Below are 20151 nucleotides of genomic sequence, written 5' to 3'. Positions count from 1 at the left end.
GGTTTGGCGTGAATGACAGCATTTTCCTTTCCATTTCCTTTGGTTTTAGAGATTAATAGGAGTGGATTAGTTTCAGTGCACACACTAACCTTTAAGCGAAAACAAGGCAACTAGGATGCATCAAGGAACTCTATGCAAGGAAAAACACTCATGGAAGTCTTTGATAAATTTCCCTCACATTTTATTTTCCCCATCCTCTTGGGATAGGCCTACTGGAGACTGGAGAGGAACTAATTGATTACATTGGCACACACCTTAAGGAACTCTTAGCTCAACATTGTCCCAGCAGTTTGCTTGTCACATCAATTATAAACAGACTTCCCTTTCTCCAAAATACACACGTTCACTATCCGTGCTCGTACCCACCTGGACTAGACAGAACAACAGCTCCATCAGCAGTTCCAGGCTTGTTTGAGTGCTGTTTTTGCTTTTTGACAAATTCATTTTCTTTGTTTTTTAGAGCAAAGAACAACTCAGCAGGGCCAGGTCTACTTCCTCCACACACAGACTGGAGTCAGCACCTGGCATGACCCACGGGTACCCAGGTAACTTCTTTGTGCATTTATCCATGTATATTCTTTACCTTTATTGTTCAGATTTTTATGCTTTTAAAGCACTTTATAAATCTCGGTTAATAAATGTCACTAAGAGCTATGAATATGAGCATAATTATCTCAGAATTAACAACCTATTGACTTAAGCACATGATAATTGTACAACAGTGCTTGACAGCCTGTATAGTTTTAATCCTAATATAAAACCTGACGCATACTCCCAAAACTGATAGGACCAAACTGGACTTGACTGGGGTTGGACCAGACCTAATTTCTCCCTTAATTGCTCAGGATTGTGTTCAAAAACAGTCTTATTAGTCAGATTTCAGGCTCAAGTCGGGGTCAGCCAAACTAATGACCCCTGAGTCCGATGTGGAGCTGAAAGAAAATTTTTGGACAGATGTTGAGATGAACGCACCACAGGCCAGTGGTTCTGCATTCAATCACACAGTTTCACTAACTCTCAATAGCCCACTGGTTAATTCGCTAGAGATTGCAGGCTGTGCTATTGCGTTACATTTTTGGCCGCATCTCGGTGTAGCTGCTGCTCAGTGATGAAGCACATGAGTGTAACGTCCAACACACAGCAGCACAACTCTGGGCTTGGTCATTTTGGACACAGATACTAAAATGACCCAGTATGTTGTGATGAGTGCAGCGAGGCATGTACTTTGTCCCTGAGTGATGTGTCCTTACCTCACACAAGGACAAAGTATTCACACACACACATACACGAAGGCACAAGACCTCCTTAGGCTACAGCAATGTCCCAGATCAGGACTTAGGTTTCTACTGACGGGAATGTCAGCGTACAGGACAGAAGAATCCAGAAATTAGAGCAGGTACTGTGTCACAAGGATAATGGCAATGTTAATGTAGCTGATGCTCTTGGGTCTGTTGAAGGCTACGGCCCTGTATTCTGATTGGCTGAGTCTTGTGAAGTTGCTGTAAAAACAACAACAAAAAAAAAAACTACATTCAACCTTCATGTAAATGTTAATGTTAGTCCATATTTCATCACTTATACCAGTACTATCACTAAATGTGTTGTTGAAGGACTGATGTTTATTTATTAAATTATCCCTTAAATACCAAAATTTATTTCCTTGTTTATTGAACAGGTTTTCACTTTTATTGTAATTTAGAAAAGCAAGTAACGGGCATCATACCTAATGGCACCTGTAAAAAAACGTAAAACCACACTAGAGCAGGATCTCTTGTTTCATATTGGACTTCAGAAAAATCTGAATCCCAGAAAGGACAAGGATTTGAGTAACTCTGATGTGCCTCTGACCTGAAGAGGTGGATCAGCTTTGGTAATAACATAGTGACTCAATTATCCATGTTATGCAGTTTTGTTATGTTTTGTTATGCAATCTTTGTAGTTTCATTTAGAGTTTCATTTAATTTGTGGTATCCTTTTGCTAATGGCTTATTATTATTTTATTCAGGGACCTAAGCAATGTGAACTGTGAGGAGCTTGGCCCACTGCCACCAGGCTGGGAGATCAGAAACACCGCCACTGGCCGCGTCTACTTTGTCGACCACAACAATCGAACAACACAGTTCACAGACCCGCGGCTGTCTGCTAACCTGCATCTAGTACTCAAGTGAGTGTATCAATTAATTAGTTTTAGCCCTCCTGGACAGGATACTCAAGGACATTACCTTTGCTGTGGTATACCTTTGTGTTACCAAGGACACAAAAATTGTTTTGTTTTTTGGTTTTTTTTGAGGGGTTCCAGTATTTGTTTTCTTTCTGCATAAAAGGAACTGTGTACTTAGACACAACTTCTCCAAAGCAGAAACGGTCAAATATGTTGTTCTGTGCAAATCTTTATATTTACCTCTGCTCTGTATAATTAACAGCCCCATCCACCCTGAATACTCAAACTACTGCAGACGAAAACACAGAAAACAGTGATTTCGGTGACACAACAACTAAGGGATTATGACTTTAAAGTCATTTAATTATAAAAGATACCAGATATCCTCCAACAAGCTCTAAAGACTATGGTTGTGTTGAGGGTCTGGCTGTGAGATGTAAATAGAGGCAAATGAACTGGAGAAGAAAACAGGGACACTGTTCACACCAGTTTCAGACAGGGCTCTTAAACAAGTGAAACGTTTTGGTCAGCTCATTGTTCTTAATAGGTTAGACTCAGAGCCACTCTCTGCTTTGTGCATATTTTCTGCCAAGGACTGTTAGCAGCTCAATGTTTTTAAAAGCAGCTTCACACTCACACTATCCATCCTGGAAATGGACATGATGACTCCTGTCTGGGGATGCTGGAATAACCTGAAATGAGGGAAAAACTGTTAGGGAACCTGTGATACACGCCACAGTCATGAATCCTCCAGCAATGAATATGTCTGATGTAAGATAATCACTGATGACTGTGTTGGCTTCATTTGTCTCACCTTATATTTTTGTTCTCCTCTACTTGTCCTTTCCCCTACCCTCTGTCTGTCTCTTGTATCTGCCAATGGTCTTTTCCCTTCCTCCTCTCCTCTTTCTGTCATTCTCATTTCCCTTTCCTCTTTCTATTTGTCCATGTTTTGGCCTTTTGTACTGTTTTCATGTCTCCTACTTCTGTGTATTTCCTCTGCTTTTGTCCTTCTCCTCATTTCCCTGCCTCATCTCCCCTTATTCTGTTTCTTCGTGTCCTTTTATCCGTCTCCTCTGTATCACTTTTTCTTTGTCCCATCTGTCTCACTGTTCCTTTTTTAATTCTATCCCCTGTTGTTTTCAACGCTCCAATCCTCTTCTCTGTCATTCACCTTCTCTTTTATGTCACTTTCTCCCTCTTTGTCTTTCTCTGTCTTTTACTCCCCTCTCCCCTCCCGTTTTCTCCAGCAGCCCAAGTCCAAATGGTTCCCGTGTGGCCATGGACAGCCAAAACACTAACCTCAGGTAACCCACACACGCATACACGGACATTTGTGCAGACAAACATGCACGCTCACATACTTTCATGAAGGCAGCGTACTGTCTATGTGTACGCACACTTGCATATGATCTGTGGCATACATACATGTGAACAATGCAATCAGCACTCACAGGTGGACAGAGACGTTCATACTCTCAGTCCAGCTGTCTGTGTGTAAAGCAGTTTCAGTAACCAATCACTCATAGCCACGCAGACACACACATACACCTATAGTTACATTATCATGAAGAGAAACTGCTGACTGTCATCATCTCTCACATGGGAATGTCCAGTGTTTATGTATGTGTGTGTGTGTGTATATATATATATATACACACACACACACACACACACACACACACACACACACACATATATAAGGTTACATTTTGTGTAACCTTCCCCAGAATCGACTTTCAAGTCAATACACGCACACACACAGACACTACCCCTAACCCCAGCTATCCATATCAGGGGGGAGGTTGTCAGTCCATCTTTCAGTGTGTTTGTGCTCTCTGTCAGCAGTCTGCCTTCACTGAAGCTCACTTCGCAGCCAGCTAAGAGAGTCCTTATGAAGTCAGCCCCACTAGGGAAAGTAATACTAAACATGTGTTAGCACAGCAGCTGTTAGCTTAGCACGAGTTCTCATAGCCTCACTGAACACACATGGGTGAAATACTTCAGCGGTGCGTTAGTTCTTCAACTTTGTATTTAGTGAAAATGACGGCTTGTAAAAGCATCTGTGATTTTCCTGCGGGAGAAACCCGTGATTGCGTTATATGAATCACTGATTAGTATGATAAACTGAATTCTAGGATTGTTTTTCAGGTATTTTGGCTGCCTGGTAGTTTTCTTTACTTACAGCCTGCCTGCATATGAGGTACAAATCACTTGAACAAGAAGAACATCAAGATGTGGAGATTTTTCCCCTTTGCTTTTTTTAGCACAAATTCTTAGTCAAAACCTCTTGCAATAACAGCGGCTGGCACGACGGACATGTTTGGGAAATCAACATCTGGTCATTTGGTCAAATAGTATCCATATGTGTCAGAATAGCCCCTGGTTGTGAGTTGAAGCTCAGCTATGTTATCCAGTCAGCATCATTAACTGCTTGTCTGACTCCTTATTAGGAGAGATTTGAGAGAGTCCAGACAAAGTTTTAAAGCTGTGAGACGGTCAAAATTAACAAGCTCTAATTTCTAATGGAGCTTTTTCATGATACATACTGATTAATGAAAACAAAATGAGAACACCCTCTACATATAGGCTGCGTCACAGCAATAAGCACTTGCACTTTATTTGGCCTGTATCTGAATAAATATGATCACGGAGGTCCTTGCCAGATTTTGAGGGTTTTTTTGTTTTGTTTTGGTTTTTTTTTCAGATTCTTGACATAAGTTGAATAGATATTCAAGCAAATCAGATTTTTATGGTGGCTTCCAAACTATCAGCCAAATCAGCTGCATTTGCATGAAATGGAGTCAAGAAATCAGTATTGATTATAATTATTTTAAGAAGTTTAAAATGCACAACAGGCAAACTGTAACAGTAAGTAGGGCCATGCTCAAATAGTTTTGCTTAAGTTGACGTCGGTCTGTTCGAAAGTTTTTAACACCCATAGCCAAAAGTTGGCAACAACACTTCTGCCTAAATACTTCTCTTTTCATATGAAATCATTTCACCACTGTAGACAAATCGCAGTGTCATGAAAAGCAGCTTCAGTTCATGGTCAAAAATCCTCTAACAGTATTTTGTTTAAAGGTTTTTCTCTCTCTCTCTCTCAGAGTGGTAGAGAAAGAATTAAAATAGATTAGTGTAGTGCAGACTGTGGTGATGAGGCTGCCTACTGACTTTGGCTCTGAAACACTAAATTTTATTGGGCGTGCTAAATGGTCTCAACAATCCAGACATAATGTTGGATTGTTTACTGGCTGAGAGGCTCAAATCTAAACACTGTGGGTGACTGACAGCAGGCCCATAAAAACAACAACAACAGCAGGCAGACATACAGAGGCCACATGGGGAGACGCAGGCAGGAGACAACAGTCTGTTTCCACATACTGTACATGTACATACCCAGTGTGCGGAAATCTGAACATTTGACAGTTTCCTTGAAGCATTTCATACCTTATCCTCTGGTCTACTAAGGCTTTCTGGTGTATAAAGAGAAACCAGTGCAACCAGTCAAACTGCCAACCACTACCTCACTCTGTCCTCTTTCCTACTGTCCTTGTTCATTTCTTTTTATCCTCTAATCTCCACACCTCCCCCTTCCTGTCATCTCCTCTGTCCTCACTCATTCTCTATCCACTAACCCTAACCCACCCCCCTACCCTCTTCTGTGCTCCAAAAACTGTTAAAGTTATCAGCCTCTCGGCTGGCTCGGTGTCAGGACATCTGTCTTTTATGAATGCCAGGATTGAAGAATATTTCACCCAACATCTGCATAGGTTCACTGCACACACACACACACTTGTGCGCACACACACACGCACGCATGCACGCACGCACATTCACACACTATGGCCCTGCTGTAATGAGGCACTGCACTGACCTGTTTCCATATAGGGAGAATGGAGGTCATGGTTTTGAGGGGTAGGGTTGCATGTTAGGATGAGCTGAGTGCCTGTTGTGTGGGGTATAAGAAAAAATCAAAACAAAACAGAAAATCTTTGTTTTCTTTAGATATCCACATAGTGGCGTATATAGTGTTTTGACTTTGTTCAGTTGAAAGGTGTTGCATAGGAAAGTATGCATGCTGCAGAGAAAGGGAGTGCAGAGGGATTTTTTTTTTTCTTGCAGCATCGAGTTGTCAGGCCCCTGCTCCCTTTGTACTACTGAAAGATGTTTTCATTATTGTTGGGGCTCATCTTTCTCATGCTCTTTTTCTTTTCTTGTAGACAGACACCAAATTAAATCAAAAGAATAAAATATAGCACTTGGCAAAGGAGAAAACAGAGCTGGTCAGTTGGACAAATTTAACAATTGTAGGAGAGAGACTTGCTTTGATTAAACCAAGAGTGAGAGAGAGAGTGAAAAAAGAGATACATTGACTTAAAGTAAAAACATACTGCAAGCTGAGCTGTCAGCATCGACCTGAAAAGGAAGTGATGGTGATGAAAATAATGACAAGTCTGTTTCTTTCAGGGGAAAACTGTTCGATGCCGAGTTGTCAGACAGGATGTTTGGCTGTGCTTTGGGGTCAAATAAGTGCGGCTGATGTTTTGTCAACACAGTGTTGTCACGACCTCTTAGTATTTCTTCTTCAGGCAAAAATGCTTGATTTAAAAAATATATATAATTAGTTCAAAGTGTTCCTAGCTTTGCTTTAGCCATGTGTGTTCTTTGTAATGATACCTGAAAAGTGGCCTTTTAAAAAAATTACATCAAATTTTCAGATACAGTTGTGCTGTTGGTGGTTAATATAAAACATTTAAGACATTTTTTCCTCATTGTCCTGCTGAAGAAAAGTTTTGGTAAATAGAATTTAGCAGTTGTTGATTTACCTTGCATTCCTTAGCCCATTTTTGTTGTTTGGTGGGTGTATTTTTCTATCCCCGTCTGCAGAAACAGTTTATATTTTGTCTGCAAGATTAGATGGCGTGGAACAGATTTGATATTACACCATTTTGAGTCTACACATTGCACCTCAGTCTGCTGATCCTCCAGGACACATCTTGGTTTAAATGTGACTCAGACAGCCCTGCTGCCGTCAACCTCAGACTGATGAAGGCCTTGAATTGTCAGACAGTCAGACACAGCTACATTACTGTGGTCTGCCACACTGTTTCTCACATACTTAGCTTCCTCCCTCGCACCAGCGCATAGTATATGTCTGAAAGATTACATCAGTGTTTGCCGAAGGTATTTTTAGTTGGCACTGGGTTTAAGTTTAGTGGGCATCAGCAGGTATTTTCCCAACCAAGTTATAAATCTTCATGACATTTATATCAATATTTGCATTGATGTTGAAGTGATGATTATACTTGGTACATTATGCCTGTGTGGTATATTTAACCTATGAAAGGTAAATATAAATCAAATTATTGGGTTAGCAGTAAATCCCATGTATATATCGACAATAAGTACAGTGCTTGGTATTTTCTACCGTACTTTTTAAACCTCATATGTGACTTGACGGTACAGTAAATGCCGTCTAAACAGTATATATAGTAGGATAAATGTTCTGTATGTCTGTACGTGGAGCATTAAGGGGCAGCCTGTATAGGAGTGAACAGAAGAGGATAGCCTGGATGAAAGCTTAAATTCCCAGAAAAAAATATTATTTCACTCTTAACAAATAACTTCTGTTTTATTTAGTTTTTTGCTCTCCCATGCCGTGGAATGTAGCATTTTGGCTTCTTCTAGGTTTGTAACTTTCTCCTCTTCTAGCCATATTTGTCATTGGAAATTGTGCATAAAAATCAAATGAAAGCAGAATTTTTTCAAATCTGTCATTCTCAGAAAGTGTCTTCAGATGCAACATATTTTAGTCTGTAGGCAGTCTCGTCACCACAGTCTGTCTGCTGCTGGTTTCCTGTACTTCATGTACTTTTGGAGAAGGTAGAAGCGTGCAGATGTGGGAGCTTGGCAGTTGGGAAGAATGTTAGAGGTCACACTTTTACTGGCAAAACACACATGTATTATCTATGTAAATAGTTCTGTACACATATATACGCACTTTGAGTCCACGTTCTGCAGAGTCGGCAGCCGTGGCACTTTTTGGCTGACCTCACCGCCCTCTCCTGCTTTTTAGGCAAGTGTAAAGAGTAGGGCACCAGCTGATACTATGAGCATAAAGGACCCTTTGATTCTCTGGACTGGGTGGGGGGCAGAGTGGGTGTGTTGTGGTGGCTGGTGCGGCTTTCACACCGCTACACTTACTCAACACTCATTGCAGGCCCACCTGTGCTGGCTGCCATAGAAAAGAAGTTTGTCTTACATAAACAGACATGCAGACTTGCTCTCTTGTGCATGCACTCTCTCACCTGACACACACCCAGTCTACCTCCCTACAAACACAGGAAAGAGGATGGAGGCCTATAATGACTCTGCAGGTTCAGGTGCAGGTGATCCAGTTCAGGAAAATGTTCACTCCTTCATTTCTTGACTTCTTCAGCTTCTTTCCCCCTACTCTCTCTACCTTGGAATAACAATAATAAAATCCTCTGGCTCATACATCGAATTTCAAAGTTTATATTTCTTCCCAAACGTCGTATTTCACCCAAGCTGTCACAGCAATAGGAACCATTTCTCTCTTTCAGCTCGGGCAGATTTTCAGCTTTGCTTGTATTTTCTATATTTACCATCAAATATGCAGAGATCGTCCCGTTTGGAAACCAGAGACGATGAACTATGTTGAAACGTATTTTTAATTACACTGTGCCCTCAGAAGGAAAAAAAGTGCGCTGAAAATTACGCTTTATTATATGGTTCTTGAGCTTCCCAGCCAAAAGCAACTCATTCCATTTTGTTTTAAGGTCATCTTTTCTTCCCCTCCTCCTTCCTAAAGTGGTTTTCAGGACTGCTCTGCTGCAGTCTTACCCTTTCTTTGACATGCTAGGAGCCCCAGCGCCTGCCAATAAAATAAATAGCAGCGGACTTGATTATACAGGGATAGACTGGCGAAACACTGCACCCGTTTAGTTTGGAAAGCCCAAATAGATGAGGCCTTTTTCAACCTACTGAACCAGAGAACCCAAGTGTACAATGAGTGTCGGAATAAGTGGGTGGCTATGTGCTGCTACCTTAGAAGGCCTCTCCTGCCTTTATATACCAATTCAGGCCTCTCTGTGTGCCGCCTTTTTGTGTAGCCAACAGCAGCCTCAACACTCCACTCCCAGAGGAGGACAGTAGCTTCTTTTTAAGAAGTCGTCTGCTGGCTCAGCGTCTCCTCACAGGAAGACGAGGGCTGCTGTCCTGTTGAAGGGGGAGATGGATTATGTTTTTACGAGGCCCACCCAGTCATCTCACCACCAACACCACAGCGAGGACTGAGGGAGGCCAAAACTAGAACACTGACCATGGCGCATCTTTGCCAAGTTTGTATCTCATCCTTTCTTAGAATATGCAGGCTCTGAATGGCAACTGAGCAAAAGGGGATAAAGGTCAGGAGTCAGGTTCGTCGGTCCACTGTGCGTCAGGCATGCTTCCCCGCTCACGCCCTTCCCCACACTTAACCTGAAATTGCAAAACTGCAAAATGAGGTTGCACTTTGGCCACGCAAACATGAACTCAGAGCAGTGGCTGAATTCTACATTTATCAGAACAGCATTTGTTGCCCAGAGAAGGTTGACAGAAACAAGATTGGACATTTACAGAAACGTTGGTGTTTATTTCCCCTCAACCTTAAAATATGAGGAAGGGTGGCAGCTCCGGTGGCCGGATGACGGAAGTTCCAGTTGTGGTTGGTTGTGGGCAGGGGTACCTACCAGGGGTCATCCTTGGCCGTCAGCTTCTGTAGGCTATAGACAAGAAGTAAAGATGTCATGGGATGCAAAAGAGTCATAGATGTGGAGACACAGCTGGAGATTTAGGGGGGAATTTTTATAAAAGGAAATTTAGAGAGGTTAGACACTGAGAGAAACGTGTGGCGGAGGAGGGCAAAGAGAACACATTGACTTATCTGTCCAGCTGAGGCAGAGGCGCCAGCTACCCTCACACCACTCTCCTATTGTATATTTCTCCCTTTCTCCTTCCCTGTGTGTGTCTTGCTCTCTCTGCTTACTCAGGTTTTATCTCCCTCTCTGTCTTTCCTGGTGGTGATATTTATCAAACGTCTGGTCAAAGCCCCAGCCTGTCCACAGGTCTGGATCAGATTTACTCAGGGCTTAGTTCTCTGTTTAGCGCACTTTGCTTTGAGAGGAGTGAGGAGGGTGAGGGCTGGAGAGGGAATTTCTTACAAAACTCCCTAGTTCAGCGGTTAGAGGATATTTGAGATGGAGGGGCTGGGGAATTCCCTACAGGACATATGCCTCTTTCTTCTATCTTTGTATAATTCTTTTGCCTCCACAAAAGCGGTCCACATGAAAAATATCCCCTATGACCTTGTGACAGTAAACAGCTGCAATACACCGAATGGAAATTGCCCTTTGGAGAGGGCAGCTCAGGACAACCTGTTCAATACTGCTGTTTAAGTGAATGATAAATCAAACTGACATATGACTACTCTCTGTCTTTTCCCCTCCCTCATCTGCCCACCTCCCTTTCAACCACCGTATCCCTCCAGTCATCCGACTCAGTTGAAGGACCAGGGTGTTCCTGGTGGCCCTCAGCAAGCTCTGTCACCCGCCCAGTTACCCGAAGAAGCAGAGTGCCTGACGGTGCCCAAGTACAAGAGAGACCTGGTGCAGAAGCTGAAGATCCTGCGGCAGGAACTGTCTCAGCAACAACCCCAGGCTGGCCACTGCCGCATCGAAGTCTGCCGTGAGGAGATATTTGAGGTAAAAAAAAAAAAAAAAAAAAAAAAAAAAAACTACACAGCTTAACACAGGATGACCCTTTCACACACTAAACATGCAAACTAGATGATTGCAAAGCACTTGTTTTAGCAGGCTGCAAAGTGAATATAAACACTTCCTTCCTTCATGTTCACAGATCATGAACCATCATGCACCTGAAACTTAATTTCACTGAAATGTTCCACATGTGCCTTAAACCATAAAAGGAAACATGTGAAAGGCAGCTGAGCACAGCTGCAAATGGACGCATGCAAATGACTGAATAACAACACTGAATTTACCATGAATTTACGTGCTATGAACCGACAATGTGCTCACAAAATCCATCATCTGGCATTCAAGGCATTACATTCTGACATGCAAAATCCAAACATCCATGAAAACAATGGCAAAAACCAGATCTTTGCATTTTACTGGCATTTTTTCACCACATTTACGATGTGCGCCAGAAGAGGGCCCGGGGCAGCACAGAACCAGTACTCAGAACCGCTTTATGATTTCCAGGGAAAAGCAGAACAGAAAGGCCTTCACAACACTACGAAAAAGCTATTTCTTTACCCCTTTTCTTCTCCTCCCCTGTCTCTCTTTTCCTTGCTCTCACAATCATTTGTTCTACCAAGGCAAAGGCATTCTTTCTGGATGATTTCAGCAGCTAAAGGGTTGAAGAGAGGGAGGGGGGTGGGGGGTGGGGTGTAAGGAGCGGGTGAGAAAAGGAGCTAAGGCAGCAGTGGCAAGTGTTCGGGGCCAGACATAACTTCATAACTACAAGTTGAGCAATGAAAAATATGACTTCATCCCCCTTCGACGTGACAGCTGTGGAAGGGGAAAGTTAAGTGTGAAAACCAGCTCTGCAGATCCATTTGAGGTTTTCATGCAGGAACCAGCTCTGCAGTTTACCACTGGCCTGTGTGCACACAGGTGTGCATGTACTTACAATGGTTATAGTGTGACTCCTTATTTATGCATGTTTCCTGCCACATGTTGACATTTGATTAACAGAAATATATTCAGTCATCAATGCAATGATAGTTTTTAATGTTTTAGACACTTTTGATACAATTGTTTCCTCTCACCAACATTTCGAATGAGCTGGACACATACCTCAGCTTTTGCCTGCAACCTGGTTGTGCGACTGAGAAGACATCATCCGCACCATTAGCAGGACTCCATAATTTGAGCCTTGTAACCATGAATCTTGTGTTAGCAGGCTCGAATAAACTGCAGCTCACAGTCCTCTCTGCGCTGCCCAGCTCTGTCATGCTTTCTCAGTTGCAGCAGTGCTGTTTCTGCGGCAGGAGATTGTTTATTGTGGCGCAGGCCTTTGAGTCTCTGGTCTCCACTGAGAGGACAGACAGAGAGAAGACTCTTATGTAATGTAAAAAGGAAACACACTCACTATTTGTTTAACTGTAACTTTGGGGGAGGGGGCATGATGAAGGGAAGTAACAGGCAAAACAGAATTATTAAGATACATTGGAATCTTTTTTTTTTTAAACAATACTTAGTAAAATACAGTCTAGTAATAATCTATTGTGACATTGTAGCTGTGTGTTTTCTCCCTCTGCTCTACATGCAAATCCTTGATTGTAAAGAGGAAGTCTATCTGTATCTGCAATGAATAAATTCATTCCTTCACATCAACCTCCACATTTCCATAACATAAGCGTGACACTTCAACCTAATTTAGTCCAACCGCTTACACAGCTGGACAGACCAGGCTGTTTTGATTTATTCCTGCAATCTCCATCCCACACATCATGAGTACCTGGTATCTCTGAAGGTGTGTGTTAGTCCCCTACCAATCTTATTTTTGTAGGCGTCACACTTCTTCACACACCATTTGCACACACGCATACCAGCAAAGCTCCAAAGTTACTGTTTTTCAACTCAGCAAAGGTTAAGGTGTTGCTTTGTAAAGGCCTGTTCAGTGATATTAAAGCCAGCCTTGTTTAATGTACTGTGTAATATTACATTTACTGTTTGTGTTGAACCGTAGGAGTCGTACCGACAGGTGATGAAGATGCGTCCAAAGGATCTCTGGAAAAGACTGATGATCAAATTCAGAGGAGAGGAGGGACTGGACTATGGCGGGGTAGCAAGGTAATTTGTCACACGTTTATCCTCCTGTGATGTTAAATGTCAGCTAACGTTAATTGCATTGTTTGAAATACATTTTTCACATTGAATCTGGGTATGTGTGTTAGGGAGTGGTTATACCTGCTGTCCCATGAGATGCTGAACCCGTACTACGGCCTGTTCCAGTACTCCAGAGATGACATCTACACTCTACAGATTAATCCTGACTCTGCTGTCAACCCGGTAGGAATTTTTTTAGTTTTAGACATGTGATAAGAAATTTATGTATCCAGCCAGTCATCAGATGTAAAATGTATCTATAAATTTTTTTTGTAGGACGTCTTCAGATGTTGAAATTAGAGTCAGATGGATTTTCATATAACATCATGTGAACTTTATATGGCTATAAAAAAGGCAAAAGAGTTGATTTGTTGTTATAAATAAAATTTTTATAGTGATATAACTTTATTTTGGTTTATTGGATTCTGCTCAGTATGTGAACTATCTCCTCCCCTGAGTATACCTCTTAGATAGTGGCATTGTGATAAAAACTGAAGCTGTATAAATTGATTTTTATTAAAATCGCTATGAATTAAAGCCTTCTTATTAATTTCCCCCTTTTCACCTGCAGGAGCATCTGTCGTACTTCCACTTCGTGGGTCGTATCATGGGAATGGCGGTGTTCCACGGCCACTACATTGATGGAGGTTTCACCCTGCCCTTCTACAAACAGCTGCTGGGAAAACCGATCACGCTGGACGATATGGAGTCTGTCGATCCTGACCTCCACAACAGCCTCGTCTGGATTCTGTAAGACCTTTTTTTTTCCAGGCAGCCCATTATTTTCTTAATGTTCCACAGTCTTGTATATAGGGGGAAAAAAGAAAAGAAAATGTGTCAATATATTACATAGGAAACATTAAAAACATGATAGATCACACATACTTCAGATGCATACACAAACTCACCAGCACTTTGTCCTCAGCTGTTTTGCAAAAACCAAACCAATTCTAATGATTGTGGCGCCCTCTACTGCCAGATTCCGGTGAATGTTTTCTCTCAAAAATGAACATCTCTACTGGTGTCGTCCTTCTCGTTTGACACAGTGGAGAGGTACAGAATCTTAAAACATAAGTGTTAACCACGCGTGGATGCTGTGTTATTCTCATTCTGATAGTTCCTAAAATTGTTTACTTCTACTGTACGTTCTGATGATTGTCAAGAAGTAATTGGTGCTGAGTCATCGCTGACCAGTACAAAGGTATTTTATCAAATGCAAAGAGAATTAATTTCAGCAAATTAAAGACACCTGTGAAAACTCAACAACTAATCAGGTGCTAAGAATAATCACAATAAAACACATTGGTGGTACATTTTGAATATGTTAGTTTGATCATGTGGACTGCAGATTACTCTGTCTATGTTTTTTTTTTTTTTGGTACAAATCCTTAAAAAATGAAGGGATAACATTTGAGAGCTGATTCCTGTTGTGACATGTTGTACTTTCTCTCTCTCTCTGCTCAGGGACAATGACATCACTGGCGTCCTGGATCACACTTTCTGTGTAGAGCACAATGCCTACGGAGAAATCATCCAACATGAACTGAAACCCAATGGCAAGAGTATTCCTGTCACAGAGGACACCAAGAAGGAGTATGTTAGGTATGGAGAAGGCTGAGCATGTGAATACAGAAAAACAACATGAAGTACACTTTCTCACATTTTCACTGTGTTCATGCTAATTTTCAGTCTCATTGCCTTAAAGTCAGTGTCATGTTGTATTTTACTCAAAGTCGAGTGTTTAATATGTTGACAGATGACTTTTTCTTACCTTGTTTCTTACCGTCCCTCCTCTCTCTTCTCCTCTGTAGGCTGTATGTGAATTGGCGTTTCCTGCATGGCATCGAGGCCCAGTTTCTGGCCCTGCAAAAAGGCTTCAATGAGGTTATCCCTGAGCACCTCCTCAAAGCCTTTGACGAGAAGGAGCTGGAGGTACAGGTAGAGAACTCCTTCAGAATAAAAGCCATTATTTCACTGTTGACAAAATATAGTGAAAACAGCTTGGGTACACTGTACCGGTGTAATGCCTATAAATGAAACTGCTTCTTTCTCCCGCTCTACTCTCAGCTGATTGTGTGTGGCCTGGGAAAGATTGACATCTCAGACTGGAAGTCCAACACCCGTCTGAAGCACTGCACCCCCGACAGCAACATCGTCAAGTGGTTTTGGAAAGCCGTGGAGTCGTTTGACGAGGAGAGGAGGGCCCGACTACTGCAGTTTGTTACTGGCTCGTCCAGAGTCCCGCTGCAAGGCTTTAAAGCTTTACAGGGTACTTACCTGACTCTGTGTGCGTGTGTGCGTGTGTGTGTGTGTGTGTGTGGTGTGTGTGTGTGTGCGTGTGTGTGTGTGTGTGTGTGTGTGATAACCTGTCTCCTAGTTGGAACTCTGTAGCCTTTCCTAACAGTTTAGAGAGTTGACGTCTGCCTGAGTTCTGGTTTAGCTTCTGTTCTGCTAGTTTTCACCACTTACAGAGGAATTCTTTTGTCATTCCTTCAGCAGCTTTGAAACATGATAGTGTTTACTGCCCATACTCTAAAAGAAATGGGTATCTCTACTAAGTTCAGAGACCTCAAAGACAAGGAATTGATTTACTGTGTTAGCATTCAAAAACTGAAGTTCCTTATGGCAGCCATTATGTGGCCAGTGGAACAAAGGCTAGATTACAGAGAGAGCAGGACTTTTTTTCGACTGTTTTGGGTCCTTTGTGTTTTGCCTGCAGGTGCTGCAGGGCCCAGACTCTTCACCATTCATCAGATTGATGCCAACACCAACAATCTACCCAAAGCCCATACCTGGTGTGTGTCACATGCAACTTCAGACACAAACTCATTTACACACACAAGACTATTTCATCATAATAATGGCAAATAATATATTTTGAAATCTCATTGCTTCATTCTTACAAACTCATCTCTCTGGTCTCTCTCCTCTCTCCAGCTTCAATCGGATTGACATTCCGCCCTACGAGAGCTACGACAAGCTGTACGACAAGCTGCTGACGGCGATCGAGGAGACCTGCGGCTTTGCAGTGGAATGAGAGACACGTTGGAGAGTGTGTTTGTGCGTGAACATGTGTAACTGTGTGCAGGACTCTGATAAGACTATTACTGTCAGCACGACACGCCGACAGGCTCCTTCAGAGCCCGACACGTGCGTCTTTGACCAGCCCACAGTCTTCCTCTTCTCTCACCGCAGTCCACATTCTTCTCTTCTTGATATCTGTTTGAACAGCTGCTAGAGAATCATCCCATCCCTTTTTGTTTATGTTTTTGTTTTCTTGAGGTGTAGTTCACATGAAATACAGAGAGTAAATTAAGAGCTGCAGCATTTCTTCAGACATTTTTTTTTATATCTTTGTTTTTGTCGACTCCTTTTTGCAATTAAAAAAGAAAGGGTGAAAAGACCTGCAGTGCCTGGTCATTTCACTTGAAATCTAATCAAATCAGGAAGCAGATTATCAACATACAGCTCAATATCCTTTTCCGAATTTATCTGTGGCATTTGAGAACAGTGAGTCACTATTTTTGTTTTGCAATTTGAACTGATTGAATTGATCCTTGTCATGCTACTGAATCTTTAACATTGCAGGTAGCCATAACTTGCCCTAGATATTAGCCATCGTAACCTCAACCAATACACCTTCCAGTCCTCATGGCGGCAGAGTTGGTGTGCTTCATCTTGTAGGAGCGCCACAAATCCATCCTACCTCAGTGTAATGCTTTGACATTTGAAGGGTTTCATTCCAAAATGCTATGTATCATTTTTTCTCTTCGTAAAAGTTGGTTTCTGATGTCATATAAATTCAGAGCAGAAAATCTTTTGTTTTTACAGCCATGCTCCATTATTAATTCAGTTTTTATACCAGCAGTCATTTTGTATCTGTAAAAACTGTATCATTTAAATAGTGGATATATCATTTTGAAATGGAACTCATACAGACTGATTTGGATGTACAGTAGGTCTGATGTTTTGTGGCGTTTTTGAGTCGAGCCTGTGGCGGTCGTTGAAAGATGAGGGAAGGACTCTGGTAAAGAAGAAGGCATAAATCTTATTTTCTCCCTGAGTCACTGCACACTGTGTAGCCACTCGCTCTTGTAAACGTGTGTGCCTGTGTGATTCTGCATGTGTACACAAATGTACGTTCGTATGCAAGGAAGGTAGACAATTTGTAGAAGAGTTCCCCTTCAACTCTGCTAGCACAGCATCCTGTACATGTCGCCGCAAAGCTGATCGAACTTCACTGTTTGAGCCTGGTTCGTCTTCCTTTTCTCTTATTCGCACATTTCTCTCCGGCAATTACAAGTATGCATGTTTTTTGTTGTTTTTTTTTCCTCATTCTATACAACTCAGCGTTACTCAGCACACTTCCTGTCAGATCATATGTGAAAAGGGCACAACTGTCCTCGGGACCAGGCTTGATTAAAAAGCTTTTCAAGGCAAATGTCTATTTTCAGTCACATCAGTTTAACAAGGCAGAAGTATTTCTTTCTCTCTCTCTTGTCACTTTAGAGCACTTTACAAACTGAGCAGTGATGGCAGGAGTGCTTTCTTCACATTAGATTAAAATATATCATGTTTCATTTGCTATACAACTACATTAGAAATATACAGAGTAAAAAAGTATCTATACACCTGTAATTTTTGAGTATATATGTACAAATACATAGCTATTTTGTATATTGTTGCTTGTTCTTTCTGTTCAGTTTAAATGCAAGCATGTTGGTGTCTGTCTCAGACCTCTTTGCATTCTCAGGTGAAGTTGTCCTTTTGTTTTGTTTTATTTTTTGTTATTTTTATTTTTACATTTATTAGGCTAGTATGTGAGGAGGGGTAAAACTGGTATTAATGGAAATTATATTTCAGAGGCCCTGTCTTAAAACCCATCATAGAGTGTAAAACAGCAGTTTAAAGTGAGATGATCTTTTGGTCAATCACATTCACTTTGACACACACACATATACCTTCACAGGAGAAACAAGAAACAAGAGAGGCCATATTTGCTGCTCTGGACACCTATGTCATCACTGTATACCAAACAGCACAGACAGACAACCATATTATATCATATGCACAAGAGCAGTCTGTTCACAACATGATTTTTTTAAAGCGAGGAAATAGGCCAAACAGTTGTCGGCAGACTCGTGTCCTCAGAGCTGCAAATGTTGGCGATGGACTGCTGCTGAACTCCTCCTGGGTGCTACACAGTGAAAATGTTCAACCAAAATGAAAAGTCACTAAAAACCAAGAGAGACAACAGTGAGGAACGTCTCTGTCACCAGAGCCTCCACCCCAAAAAAAAAAAACCAAACAAAAAACCTCTGCATGAATGGATGCTCGAGCGATCAAGCCTATTTATTTGCTTAATTATTACTCTTAGAAAACTTGTCAACTTGGAAAAAATCAGTTAAGTGTTCTTTTTTAAATATGTATTCTGCCTGCATTTATTTGCAACCACGAAGTTTGTCAGCTGATTCAGAAAACTTTTTTTTTTAAAAACTTTGTGGTCATCATGTCACAAAAACAGACAGACAAAACACATGAGGTTGAAATAGTCGTCTTTGTACAGTTGCAGAGAATTTATTTGATTTTACCTTTAATAACCTGACTCAGAGGCAGAAAAGAAATGCATTACAAGTTTATTTGCACACATTATGCATACTTGGGCTCCAAGTTATAATCAGACACTTCCTTCTATTTACCAAATAGTTAATGGACTGATTTTTATGTAGATAACACACATATATATACACACACATGTTCTTGATATGCACACACATGTATGTTTGTCCAGTGCACACAGTCCTCTTCTGCTCTTTGTTACTTTTTGTTGGCACCAAGTTTTCTGGCTGGTTCAGTCTTCAGTGCAGAAGTTGTGGGGGTCGAGTACTTCCAGACAAGGGGAAATCACACTTCTCCCCAGTTAAGCAGCCAAATTTGTCGCACCTCCTGTACAATTTTGCAGGTTATTGTTAACTTAATCAAGCTCTGAAGGAAAGACATTTTTGTCTACTCTGATTAATTGGATTAATCTACTTGAATAAATTTAGAGACAGTTCTGGACAAAATTATGTATTGTAATGATGGTTGAATTGATCACAAACTATAACAACAATCTCCCCCCACACACTTTCAAGCACAAATTTACAGTTAAATGTGCAAATTCGTGTGTGTGCGTGTGTAAATGACTTTAGATTGAATTCAGTACAAAACAGAAAATTCTTTTCTTTTAAACTGCACCATGTTTTATTTCTTTTGATTCTCTGTTTTTGTATTTATTATTACAGTATACGTGTTCCTAGTTTTTCACATCAGCTGCTCTGTGAGCTTGTAACTGACACCTGTACATAAGGACAATAAAGAAGCAATGTAATAAACTTCTTGTACCCTTGCAGAAAGCTGAGCAATAAAACTATGCTGTTTGGACCTCACAGCATTATGTTTTATAGAATCACATGTATCACTGTCTTTCTTTCTGCTGCAACACTGAGATGATTTTGATACAGTATGTCATTGTTGATGCTTGTAGTGAATGGACTGAAATAAACATTCAGTAAGTATGAGTTTGGCGAGCAACACGAGCATCAGTGATTACTTGCATCAAGTCAAAAGACGAGTTAGCCAAACCTTAAGAGGAAATCATGTCAGTTGTGGAAATCAATCAGAATCAAAATGTACATATGGTGCATAGTATTAAAAAGTGCAGATGGCATTTTAATGCTGTCGCTGGTCAAAGTGGAGCTAATTTTACCTGCTGGTTTATGCAGCGTGATTACAACAACACATCACATTTGATCAGTGTACCATAAAATGTGTGTGAGTATTTCAAAATTGTACCTAAGTAGCCTACATTAAAATTACTAAAATTACTAAAACTTTTAATTATTATGGTTTATAAAGAAATAATGTTTATTATTATTATTATTATTATTGTTGTTGTTGTTGTTTCCTTAGTTACTTTCAATGTTAGATTTAAGTCTGTTTAAGTCTTTTTTAACCCAGCTCTCACTGTATTTAAACATAAAATATTTAGTATGTCCTTTCTTCTTGATGTGTGGGTTCGGTTGCCTATGT

At 41.1% G+C, this 20151-nt stretch overlaps 1 protein-coding gene across 2 annotated transcripts in view; it reads left to right on the top strand.

Moving 5' to 3' along the window:
* Positions 1 to 19528, top strand: part of LOC108875765 (E3 ubiquitin-protein ligase SMURF2) — a 62166-nt gene extending 42638 nt beyond the window's left edge. The window contains exons 9-20 of one of the 2 annotated variants that reach the window (XM_018664884.2): positions 461 to 545; positions 2006 to 2164; positions 3415 to 3468; positions 10713 to 10926; positions 12941 to 13044; positions 13149 to 13263; positions 13652 to 13830; positions 14545 to 14682; positions 14892 to 15012; positions 15148 to 15349; positions 15800 to 15875; positions 16018 to 19528. In XM_018664884.2, the coding sequence (XP_018520400.1) occupies positions 461 to 545; positions 2006 to 2164; positions 3415 to 3468; positions 10713 to 10926; positions 12941 to 13044; positions 13149 to 13263; positions 13652 to 13830; positions 14545 to 14682; positions 14892 to 15012; positions 15148 to 15349; positions 15800 to 15875; positions 16018 to 16117 (1547 nt within the window). In that variant the 3' untranslated portion in view covers positions 16118 to 19528. Of the gene's footprint in view, positions 1 to 460; positions 546 to 2005; positions 2165 to 3411; positions 3469 to 10712; positions 10927 to 12940; positions 13045 to 13148; positions 13264 to 13651; positions 13831 to 14544; positions 14683 to 14891; positions 15013 to 15147; positions 15350 to 15799; positions 15876 to 16017 lie in introns of both variants that reach the window. The other variant, XM_018664883.2, reaches the window with a different exon arrangement.
* The last annotated feature ends 623 nt before the right edge of the window (positions 19529 to 20151 follow it).

Source organism: Lates calcarifer, linkage group LG5, assembly GCF_001640805.2.
Source record: "Lates calcarifer isolate ASB-BC8 linkage group LG5, TLL_Latcal_v3, whole genome shotgun sequence".
Taxonomy (NCBI): Eukaryota; Metazoa; Chordata; class Actinopteri; family Centropomidae; genus Lates; species Lates calcarifer.
Note: the sequence above shows the minus strand (reverse complement) of the source record. Positions and strands in the feature narration are given on the sequence as shown.